The 12,311-nt window shown below is 43.9% G+C and overlaps 1 protein-coding gene across 1 annotated transcript in view; it reads left to right on the top strand.

Annotated features, from left to right (window-relative positions):
- Positions 1 to 3,265, top strand: part of TMEFF2 (transmembrane protein with EGF like and two follistatin like domains 2) — a 229,381-nt gene extending 226,116 nt beyond the window's left edge. The window contains exon 10 of the mRNA XM_075934210.2: positions 2,922 to 3,265. Coding sequence (XP_075790325.2) covers positions 2,922 to 3,018 — 97 coding nt within the window. The 3' untranslated portion in view covers positions 3,019 to 3,265. The remainder of the gene's footprint in view (positions 1 to 2,921) is intronic.
- Positions 3,266 to 12,311: the final 9,046 nt, after the last annotated feature.

Genomic DNA, 12,311 nt, shown 5'->3' with positions numbered 1-12,311 from the left:
AGGTTATGCTCAGCAGCGTCCTGCCTCTCAGCCCTTTTCCTTTGTGCTTTCCAGTACTTAGTTATGGCAGTTTATTTGTGCAAGTAAATAACTTGATTAAATATGAATGGATTGTGTGCTTTGCCTGCTAGGATTACATGGTGACTGGCTTAAGCCATCCTGTGAGCCTCAGCTGGCTAGAAGGCAGGAGGCCTGTGTTCTAGCTCCTCGTTCACATTGTTTTAACGGGCATGTTCACAAATAAACATGGGTCTCATGCTGAATGCATCACAAAGCTCAGGTGGCTGATGAAGTAAAGGACCGAGTGGTTCAGCTTATCACTGTGTTTATAGAACTAGACTCATTTCTAAAGACAACCGAGGACACTTCATTGAAGTCAGCCATGCGTAGCATACACTTAGCTCCCATGTGGTGCCATGCGTTACTAATTTTAGCAATAATAGTAGTACTTGTATGATAGGTTCCTTGGTACCGGTCACCTTTCTTAAAATAACTTGGTTCCCATTACCTGGTAGCCATCTAGAGTTCCCTTTGCATTATAGACGCACAATGTGTATACGTTTCCTTATACGAGATTTGTTTCATAAGAGTAAGCCGAAGTTTCAACTCAGTCCAGTTGACTTTGGCCCTCATGACCAGCTAGTAATTATGTGAATTCACTGTGCAGTGACCCTTCTGGACCCTCTGCTTCCAGATAGACCATCGCTTCCACCACGTGTGGGTGTGTCTAGACTACCGGGGGGGTTTTTCAAAAAAAAGTAGCCTTGAAAAAAGGGCAAACATTCTACGCTGTCACTATGTGTGTGACAGAGAGACATGTTCAAGTCTCATGGGGTATGTCTACACTACCCCGCTAGTTCGAACTAGCGGGGTAATGTATGCATACCGAACTTGCTAATGAAGCCCGGGATTTGAATTTCCCGGGCTTCATTAGCATAAAGCCGCGCCGCCATTTTTAAAAGCCGGCTAGTGCGAACCCCGTGCCGCGCGGCTACACGCGGCACGGGCTAGATAGTTCGAACTACGTAGCCATTCCGAACTATCTGTACTCCTCGTGTAGCCGCGCGGCACGGGGTTCGCACTAGCCGGCTTTTAAAAATGGCGGCGCCGGCTTTATGCTAATGAAGCCCAGGAAATTCAAATCCTGGGCTTCATTAGCAAGTTCGGTATGCATACATTACCCCGCTAGTTCGAACTAGCGGGGTAGTGTAGACATACCCCCGTAGAGTTAGTGGGATTTCATGGGTTGTAATAGAGATCATAATTTGGCCCAAGCCTGCATAAAGCAGTAAAGCAAGGGTGTACAGTACAGCTGGTCTTTTCCATCTCAGTAGGGGCTCTTGGTATTTGAGGAGCTTCTCTCTGAAGCCATTCAGTGAGTGGCTTATAATGTAAAAGAAAATGCAGGTACTGTAGGAGAAATGCTAGTTGCATTTAGGGTGTACAAAGAGAATGAACCCAGGTTCTGCAGAGAAACCATTTTGCTCTCCTCTCACCCTGTTTAAGGATTTAGGAGTGTCTCGATTTCCAGTTTTCTCTTTTCAGTTCACTATTTTTCTATAAATACTCAACATAAAAAGAGACGATACGCTTTAAGAGGATATTTTAACAAGATGCTGGCCACCTGCCTCCTATAGTTAAACTTGCCTGACAGTTTCCATTATAAATCCCTACTCTGTTGCTAATAATTATTGGAAATCTTCTCTCTTGGGGCTGAAATTTCCTATGCTTGATCTCGAGTGAGGCTGGGAATGCTTTATAATCTTTAGTGACAAATTCTTTAAAAGAGCCTTCAGCAAAAACAGCTCGCTGTTAAAAGCTGAAATGTGTCATGAAAATAGCCCTTACTGAGTGTATAGCCTTATTTGGGAGTAAAATGGCTTTTGCTGTGTTGGGCAGGCATCCACAGCTAAGCTAGATGCGCTCTAATGGTCTGCGAACCCACAATTTCCATGGAAACCGAGAGCAGTGGTGGGTTCTTAGCACCTTTAAAACCATTCAGGCCAGAGAATATTTACTCCTCTAAACTCTCCAGGTCCACTTTGTAAATGTTTTGGGATTTAGGTGTCTAGAGAATGAGTGTGGGATCTTTCCTAATCTAGCTCCTACTACTGCTTCCTAAAAAAAATTAGTCTATTCGAGAAATAATATGTGACAGACATGGGTGGTTGGTGCAGCTGAGGCTGTGGGAGGCGGGTACCGAGCCCTACCTACTGCCTCACTCCATCTGCTGAAGCCCCACCCCCCACAGAGAGGGGAGGAGGCAGGGCAGCACACTGAGTGCATGCACCCCCACCCCTCACAGGGAGGGGAAGAGATGGGATGGGGCAAGCACGTGCATGCCTCCCTGCCACTCCAGTCCCCAGAGCACCAGGAGAGGGAAGAAAGCTCACAATGCAGCCCCGGCCCCAGAGCACCAGGGAGGGAGGAGTCCACGGGGCTCCACCCTCCCCAATGAGGAGCACCGGGAAGGCAGGCACTGGGGGTAGCAACACTCTGCCCCAGAAGGCCTACAGCAGGCGTTCTGGGGATTGATGTGTGGGTGGGGCTGTGCCTGGAAGCTTGGGAAGGCAAAGCCCTCCCCCACCTAGACTATCGGCCACCTATGGTGACAGGTCAGATGTATTGTGCAGTGCAGGCCTGTTACAAGAGGGCATAGTTAAAATTGCACATGCAACCTTAGTTTTCTCTTAATATTGTTTTTTTGTATCAAGGATGATAGTTTTCACAGGGAAGCAGAATATCTTTAACATGGTCTAATTGTTCTGGTTGCCACATTGTTTGGGAGGAAATCTAGTGCCTGGGAGGAAGATCCGTTTCCTCTTTGGCTTCCCATCGTCACATTATTTCCGAAGCCCTTTTGTTAAGCAAATGCCATGCTATGATTTGTGTTTCCCTCCTCCCTCCTCCCTTTCTTTCAGAAAATGTCCCAGGAGCAACAGAATCCACAGACAGAAGCAAAACACCGGACACTACAGTTCAGACAACACAACAAGAGCATCGACCAGGTTAATTTAAAGAGTGCATGTTTCCACAATGGCAAAACTAACTGCAGAGAGCTTGGACTACAAAATACAGTATTATAGACAAAAGATTAAAACAAGATCTACACATGTTGCCTTGCATTTGTGGTAATCTACACCAATGAAAACATGTACTACAGCTATATTTGATTATGTATGGATATATTTGAAATAGTATACATTGTCTTGATGTTTTTCTGTAATGTAAATAAACTATTTATATCACACAATATAGTTTTTTTCTTTTTCATGTATTTGTTATATATAATAAATACTCAGTGATGAGAAAAAATTGGCCTTCTTAAATTTGCTGTGTACAGTCTCGGGATATTATAAGTGGACACTAACAAATATCTTTTCCTATTCCAGTTCTAGTGACACAATATTAGCCTCTGCTGAACTCAGAGGGCAGAGTTTTGAGTTACTCCAGTATGTAGGGAAATGATGATTATGAGAAAGATGAAGAATAGCTTACTCTATTCTGATTAGGCATAAAATATTTCAGATCTTAAAGGTAGCTTTATTTCCCTTTGCCCCCATCTTTACTGCCCCAAGGCACAGGAGTCTTTGCCCTCAAAATTAAATCATAACTGATGGGGAAATGGAAATTCTTTATGACTATTATAAGAAGGTGGGGAGGCTAGGGTTTCTATGTGAAAAGGATACGGTAACTGTCAAGGTGAACTTAAAGCATACATATTAGCATGGCATGAAGCAATCTTCAACTCTTGGTCAGTGAAAAATTGCTTCTTTTTTATGACTGAAAATTATTAGCTAAAAAAAGTTAATAACATAATCATAGCAGAAAGTCAGCGCTGTTTGTTCCTCGAGAACATGTTGATATAATGTATTTTTCTTCAAGGAGAAGGTGAAAACCACTAACAAAATATCTCATGAATAACTTTATAGATGATCCCACTCCATTACGTGTAATGGAACTCAGAGTGTGATTATACCTCAGGAAAATAGGGAAATACATTCAGTTGCACAGCCACATGATGGACAAGAAATTAAGCTATTCCCATGGCAGCCTGAGAACCTTTGAGACTTACGTTGTAAAATTACCCACTTTGTAAAACAAAGCAGAACCATATTGGGTTCTGACAAACTGTGAAGACAAAGAAGGTTATGTTTAAAGGTCAGCATCTGCTAATCTTACTCATGGTCAGTAATGGTTTGCTCTACAATACGCTCCCATTTATAAATGGAGTAAGGTACAGTTCACTATGAATAAGGGTACAAGAATCAAACCCTAGAGAAAATGCAAAACAAGGATCCTCATATACGCCTGCCCAAATGAATTTAGCCTTGGCCTAGAAGAAAACACTCTGACAAGGCTTTCACCATAACAAAGAGCTTATTGAGTCACATTCATCCTTGTTAACTCCACTGACTTACATGAAGGGCCCTGTTTTGGACTTTATTAGAGGCACTAAGACTATTAATGTGCAGGCCTCCAATACTACATCATTTACTTTAGTGGCATGCCTTGCACTAACAGCAGACCTGATGGTCACTGGTTTCAGGACGGACCATTAGACTGGATTATTTCTATGGCCACTTAGGCATAGTCACGAGTTTGTATTACTTTTTTCACTTTTCCTAAACCTTTATAATTAAAAGTCTCAACAGGGTTGGCATGTTAATCTGTAACATTAAGAAAGCGTGAAGTCCTGTGGCACCTTAAAGACTAACCAAAATATATATATATATAATATATATAGTATTACGAGCTTTCATGGGTAAAACCCACATCTATGGTGCTTTATAATTAAATTCAGCATGTGAATTTAAGGGCTTTGTGTTGTGTCTAGTTTTTTAAAAGTTAATAAAACAGGTTGACCATGAGTATCTACATTGCCTGGTCTCTGCTGGCGGGAGGGTGTATTCGGTTCGGTTATTGTCACAATCAGAGGGGCAGATTCTGAAGTAAGGTTTTTTTTCAGAGTAAATGACTGGCAGTTTGCTCTGTTGTGGAGCTGCTGTCCTCTGCAATGTCCCGTCTGATCTTTTGCATCCATGTGTGGAATATATTTTTACGTGCACCGAGGCATGTGCGAATGTGCACATGCAAAACCCAGCTGTGGCCGCTCTGATAATCAGATGGGCAGCATTTGAATTTCTCCTGAGTGGCCACACAAGCGCACAGCTTACAGGGAACACGGGTCCTCCGAGGAACCATCCGCTTCAAAAAATTGTGGGGTTTGAGTTTTGGTAGGGCTCAACTTTTTTTTTTTCCTGCATTGCTTTCAAATAAAGCTTATTATCTGAATACTCAGCTCAGAGAACTGGGAATTTCTTGAGCAGCTTTCACTTAATGAGATTAGAGAAGGGAGTGCTGGCATCTGGTGCCTTTTGTATCATGCACGTGAGTGATGCTCCGTCCTGAGCTGGGACTAATGGAAATGAGCTCTTTTGATATTTTGCAGCTTGCCCACTGTCTCTGCCATCTAACGCTGCACAAGTTAAGAATGCAAATATGTGCAGCACGCATTGCTTACATTTTGAAATCCAACATTTGGCATTTTTCACAGGGTGATTTCACACAGCTGTGATGCATCAATAAAAGAGGCTGGCTAGCGGGACATATTTGTTATGCAGAAAGCATGGCAGGACATAGGCAACACAGAAACCTGTTTGTCAGGAAGAGAGGCTCCATGCTCATTGTCGAGCAACAGGGTGATTTTGTAGTGAAGGCACCAGTAGGGGGTTCGACTCCCAGGCCTGCCACTGGCCTCCCTTGGGCCAGTGATTCAATTTCACTGCATTTCAGTTTTCCATCTGTAAAACAGGTCTAATAGTCATGCCAGTTCTCTTGTCTCTTTCATTATAAGCTATTGGGGGGCTGGGACCATCTCTTGCCATGTGGCTGTACAGAGATAAGCACACTTGAGCCTGGTGAAGCTTCAACATGCCTCATCAATCCACGAAAGGACCTTCCCTCTTATCCCATGCATGTGGCATTATCCTTATTGTTTGTGTTGCAAACTGGCTAAAAGACAGGAACCAAAGGCTAGGAATAAATGGTCAGTTTTCCAAGTGGAGAGAGGTAACTAGTGGTGTCTCCCAAAGGTCTGTCCTGGGACCCATTCTATTCAACTTGTTTAGAAATGAGCCAGAGAAAGGGATAAATAGTGAGGTGGCAAAATTTGCAGATGATACCAAACTGCTCAAGATAGTTAAGACCAAAGCAGACTCTGAAGAGCTGCAAAAAGATCTCACCAAACTAAGTGATTGGGCAACAAAATGGCAAATGAAATTGAATGGCGATAAATGTAAAGTAATGCACATTAGAAAAAATAATCCCGACTATAGATACACAATATGATGGGGACTAATTTGGCTACTACTCCTCAAGAGAGAGATCTTGGGGTCATTGTGGATAGTTCGCTAACAACATCCACTCAGTGTACAGTGACAGTCAAAAAAGCAAATAGACTGTTAGGAGTCATTAAGTAAAGGATTGTTAAAAAAGGGAGAGACAATAAGACTGAAAATAGCTCATTGCCTCTATAAAACCATGGTACGACCACATCTTGAATACTGCATATAGGTGTGGTTGCCTCATCTCAAAAAAGACATGTTGGTATTGGGAAAGTTTCAGAAAAGGGCAACAAAAATGATTAGGGATAGGTCCCATATGAAGAGAGCTTAAAAAGACTTGGACTATTCATCTTAGAAAAGCGGAGACTAAAGGGGGATATGATAGTGGTCTATACAATTATGACTGGTATGGAAAAAGTGAATAAGGACAAGTTATTTACTTATTCCCACAGTATAAGAACTAGGGGGGTCACCAAATGAAGGTTATTTACTTATTCCCACAGTATAAGAACTAGGGGGGTCACCAAATAGGCAGCAAGTTTAAAACAAACAAAAGGAAGTTTTCTTCACTCGGCGCACATTCAATCTGCGGAACTCCTTGCCAGAGGATGCGGTGAATAACTTATTTTGAAATAGCACGTCTACACTGCAGGAAAACCTCAACATTAGGCCAAGGCAGGCATCCCTAATGTAGACGTGCTATCTTGATTTGGAGCCCTAGGAGGAATAACTTAGAATGGTCCTGGTGAGGGACTATTTCGAAATAGCAACAGTGAAGTGTCTACACATATACTTTATTTCAAAATAGCTATTTTGGAATAGGTGTTATTTCATGTGGAATGATGTTTAAAGAAGTCAAAATAAGTGGTCTGTTATTTTGAAATTTTTTTGAAATAATGGAATTGCTGTGTAGACGAGCACATTGTTATTTTAAAATAACATTAGTTAGGGGGCGGGATAGCTCAGTGGTTTGAAAATTGGCCTTCTAAACCCAGGGTTGTGAGTTCACTCATTATGGACGCCATTTGGGGCAAAAGTTTATCAGGGATGGTACTTGGTCCTGCTGTGAAGGCAGGGGGCTGGACTTGATGACCTTCAAGGTCCATTCCAGTTCTAGGAGATAGGCAATCTCCATTAATTTATTTTATACAATGTCTCAGGTGTCTACACTGCACCATTATTTTGAGAGAAGACTGTTGGCTGCAAGGAACACTCCACCCTTCTTCGAATACCGTTTTTGGCAACCAAATACTGCTCTTACAAGAGCAATTGGGATGGGGTCTGAGTAAATGGGCTATGGAATCAGGGTATCAAAGATAGTGTTACAGGCTTGCAATATGATGGTAAAGTGCATTATCAAAATAGGGGCTCTGCTGGCCGGGGTTGAAGAAAGACAAATTCAGTCTTGGCTTGCCTGGAGATCTATGGCTTAAAGCTGTCTAGCAATGCCGACTAGTCAGATGTATTGTCTGGGTTGGAAAAGATGGGTAGCAAGTGGGAAAATGCCTTTGTTTGAAGTTCCAGTTAAGAACGAAATAGATGGGTAAGCACCAATATTCAGCCCATCATTCACTTCAACTGCCTGAAATGGTACAAGCTAGGGCATGTGCTTGTGCATTATAACACAAGAAAAGGAAGTTGGGTTTATAAATAAGCTGTGGCTAAGCTTTAAATCTTGTAAACCGTTCATGACACTCCCCTCCCACCCCGACACACACACAGGCCAGACATTTTTACTGTGGACCTTTTCCAGGAAGATATTTATGTCTCTAACTAAGAGATGCATGAATGCACACTTGCACCCAGTTATAATCATATACCATTTACATAAAATTATTGCGCCAGTCTAATTAAAATCATCTGAATCTGAGCGAGAGGCAAGAGCAGCTACTTTTAGCCAGTATTTTTGCTTCGCGTCTCTACCACACTATAGCTGATCATTCCTTTATGGAAAATAAACACATATTGTAGAGAGTTTTGTGGTACGTTCTCCTTGTGTCTATGGGAAGGAATCCTGTTATCTGAATCACACAAGGCTAGATTGGCAGTGTTACCACGTTGAAGTGCCTTGCCACCACGACCTGGAAACATAATACGGGGTACCAGCTGGAGTTCAACCCCTGGACTGTGGGGGGGAGGAGCGGGCAAGAGGTGCGTGGCATATACTGCTGCCTCCTGTTTTCCAGAAGGAGAGCTGAAAATTTCATCTTCAAAGCATTCGCCAAAGCATCTTTGAAAGCAAAATGATTAAAGGCGATCTTGTCTCTCTCGTCCTACATCAGACACGACTACATCCACATTTTTTCAGCCCCCAATTATACATGCAGCTTGATATTAAGCATTATAATCATAGCATTAAAAGTGACATTCACTACCACACATCAAAGTGAATGCCATGGATTGGCCTTGCATTCAGTGGCGGGCGTGGTTCCTCACCACCACTCCATGCACACATCCAGGAGATGGGTCTCAAGTGAAGGGCCCAGTCACTACATAGGCATGGGCTGTAGAACCATGGGGGAGGAGTACTTTGGCACCCCAAGGTTTTGCACCCAGATTCTCCACACCGGGGGGGGGCAGCCCTCCTCCTGGCTCCTCCAGCCTTGGGTCCTGGCCTCCACCATGGGGTCCCGCCAGCCACATGGTTCCGCCGGCTCTTGGAGTAGCGCCACCTGCTGGCCTCACAGGCTCTGCCGGCCTGCATGATCCTGCTAGCCCCGTGGTCTCTCTCAGCCCTCGGGATCCTATTGGTCCTGCCGCAGCCCACTGGCCCCACCAACCTTGGGGTCCCACCCTCAGCCCAGGGCGCTGCAGTTGCCCCCAACTCTGACCCCCACCTGGGGCAGTGAGGGTTTGCCAACTTGTCCAGATTGGACGCCATTTCCCACAACACAATCCTGTCTGGGGGAATTAGCTTCCCAATCTCAACAGGTCTGAAGGGAGTGGGATGCGACTCAGCACCTCCCACCCCAAAAATAGTCACTTGAGTTATTTTACCACCGAGTCACTGTGGGTGGTAAAATAACTCAAGATGGTAAGAACCAGATGTTCAGCAGCATTGAACCTTGCAGCAGGTGTCCATCAGCCAGATGTGCATTCTGCACCTTTTGAAAAGCAGGCACCAAAAGCTAATTTTGCTATTTAGCTGATCAACATGGAGGAGGTGCCCCAAAATGCTAGAGCCTGTTAAATCCTTCTTTGTGTAACACACACATTGCTATCCGACATCATGATGATTAGAAGGGTCTATTGACTGTTAGCTCATGACCTACAGACTCTTTTCACTAACAAGCCTTAAAACCAGCCAAGGGTAAGGATGCTCAAGAACAGGCGGTCCCTTTCAATTCGATAAGCTTGGGGGGCTGTGCATCTTAAAGCAGCAAACCTGACATTTTGAAATAAAATGTTTGTTGCAGTAGGTGTGTTGCATTTATTGTGGAATCAGTTTAATTAACAGTTTTCTCACAGCTGGAGGGCTGTTGAAAACAAAAAGCCATTTGACAACAATTTTTTCAAATGGATTTTTTACTATGCTGAATGTGCGCCACAAAGCAGTAAAATATGCTGCAGTCTCACACAGAAGAAGCCACAACTGCATAATAAAAAGCATGTGAGGAATCTGTTTTATAATGCTAAATAGATGGCTTGAACCACAGTGGGTAAATAAAATGGAAGTACTGCATAGCTCAGCTTAGGGAACGGATGCACATTTTGATGCTCAAGCCCTATAAGGCCTTGGCATTAGCCTGTACTGCTTGTTCTCTGCCTCCTCCCAACCTGGCTCAGTTCTGACCTTTTCTGGGTGGTAGGTTAAGTACTTATGTAAATGACAAGCCAGAAACACCAAGGCAGAGTGGGGGGAGGGCAAGGGCTGCATTTCATTAAAACAAATGATGAGACCCAACCAGTACAGAAACCAGGATTGCTGAGGCTACCCGAGGCCTCATTTTTCTCAAGTCAAACCACTTTAACCTGTCACCACCCAAACATGAACTACACACAATTAAAAGGTGAACCAGTGTTAGCAAAATGTAGCGACACCTCATCAAATTGCTGCACGAAGAGCTTTGAAAAAGGTTTGCTTTACATTGGGTCAGTCGTAAATGAAGTGTAATTATTCAGTATAAATTCCTGCTTCGAAATGCAAATGGACAGGATGGAACATTACCTTCCGCTGTGGAACCATTGAGTTTTATGACAAGACACTTTCAATGGAATAGGGAAGTGTGGAAAGGTGAGCAACAGCAGTTTAATGTGACCTGAATTCAAGGCGCTAGCTAGTGCTCGCTGCAAGTTTTACATTTTCAAATAAAAAGGCCATTTGTTTAATGGTTAATAAAAAGGGTTAGCAGTCACAGAGCACTGATTCAGGGGCTGACAGATGCAAAAATGTGCTAGCTGGTACCTCCACATGACATCACAGAAGATTAAACCCATTTTTGTTGCTTACATCCCTGTGTTTGCAAGTTCATTCTTAACCAAGTTAGAGCAAGGAGATTCAGTGTCACTATACCATGTGGGCTGGGGGGATTCGAGCAGCTAGGAAAAACTGAATGAACTGCTTTGGCAAGCAGGTTGCTCTAATAGGCCTGTAAATGCAGCTGGGGGAATGGGATAGGAAGCTCTAGATGAGCCCACTGCAGTCATCTGCGTCTTGGCGAAAATAGGGGCACTTTTATTGCTTTCTGTTCCTGCTCAGCCACGTTTGCAGAACAATGCCAGTGCATTGCTGACACTGATGAGCTAATGAGATGTGCCCTAACCGTATCCTGCATCATTTTTATACACTTATCACACCCTAATTGCACTGCAAGACAGGGTGGGTTTGCAGTTTCCCTCTGTGAAGTACAGAATGCTGTGCTATTGGGGACAGTATTCAGAAAGGGGTCGTGTCAATCCACCGGTGGTCTGCAAGCAGATGTAAAACTGATCATTCCTCACTGCCCTACTGCTCCCACATGGCTACAAGCAATCAGGGCTCGGTTGCACAGGGAGGAAGGGAGCTGATTCTAGCTACCTTTTAAAAACTGTTCTGTTAACTACTTTAAACACATCAGACCTTGAGCTGGACTCACGGATGTCAACGGGTGTTTCTGACACTGCCATCAACAAGAGCAGGCTTAGGAGCCTAGCTAATTTACATGACTGCGTGACATACGGTCCTTCAGCCTTCTCCCTCCCCACCGTCTCCAGCAGACCCTTTGGGCCATTCATTCGCTGAATCTTGCTTTCAATTACATTGTAAGTGCTTGGCCGCAGGGACCATATCATCCCATGTGTTTACATGGGGCCTTGAGACCGACTGGGTATGCACAAGGCATGCACAAGGCAAAAACTAAACAATAGAAATTCTGCAGCCTGGATGGTTAATTGTAAATGAGCGTGGGAGATGCTAGTGGCAGACATGTTAATTGGCCGGAATTATAATGCGCTAGTTGCCTAGCTTAGTACGTGGCCTCAGATGCCTTTCTTCACATACAGCTTGTCAGCATACTGGACTTTTCCAGCATGCTCATGGAAAACGGGCAGTGTTAGCCTCTTAGCAGCACTGTACGCTAGCTGTGAGGGAAAAGCTGGTTTTTACACTGCGCTTTGTAGTGGATTACAAGTCTAACAGCTTTCTAAGAAATAAATGCAGCTTACAGACTTGCTAGTCACACCCAGCAAGAGCCAGCGTTTGCTGTAGTGGCTGCCATGGTGCACCAACCCAGTTCTATACTTAATACTGTTACTAACGACGTTTAGCTGGCCTGCTCTCTAAACTGCGTTGGCTGCCAATCTGCAAGCACAGGCCCCTTAGGCTCGTACTAACCGTGAGGACTTAAAAGAACAGCTTTGCTGAAGAACCACCTGCTACATTGTGAAATGGAGGGGCATAGCAATGAATGGCTGATCCTTCCACATCCAGGGATCAGGGGAGTCCTTTCACCTGTATCCATAGAGTTTAAGAGCCTCACGATTGAA

This window comes from Pelodiscus sinensis, chromosome 7, assembly GCF_052426305.1.
Source record: "Pelodiscus sinensis isolate ZL-2025 chromosome 7, ASM5242630v1, whole genome shotgun sequence".
In the NCBI taxonomy this organism is placed as follows: Eukaryota; Metazoa; Chordata; order Testudines; family Trionychidae; genus Pelodiscus; species Pelodiscus sinensis.
This window is presented reverse-complemented; position numbering and strand designations above follow the sequence as displayed.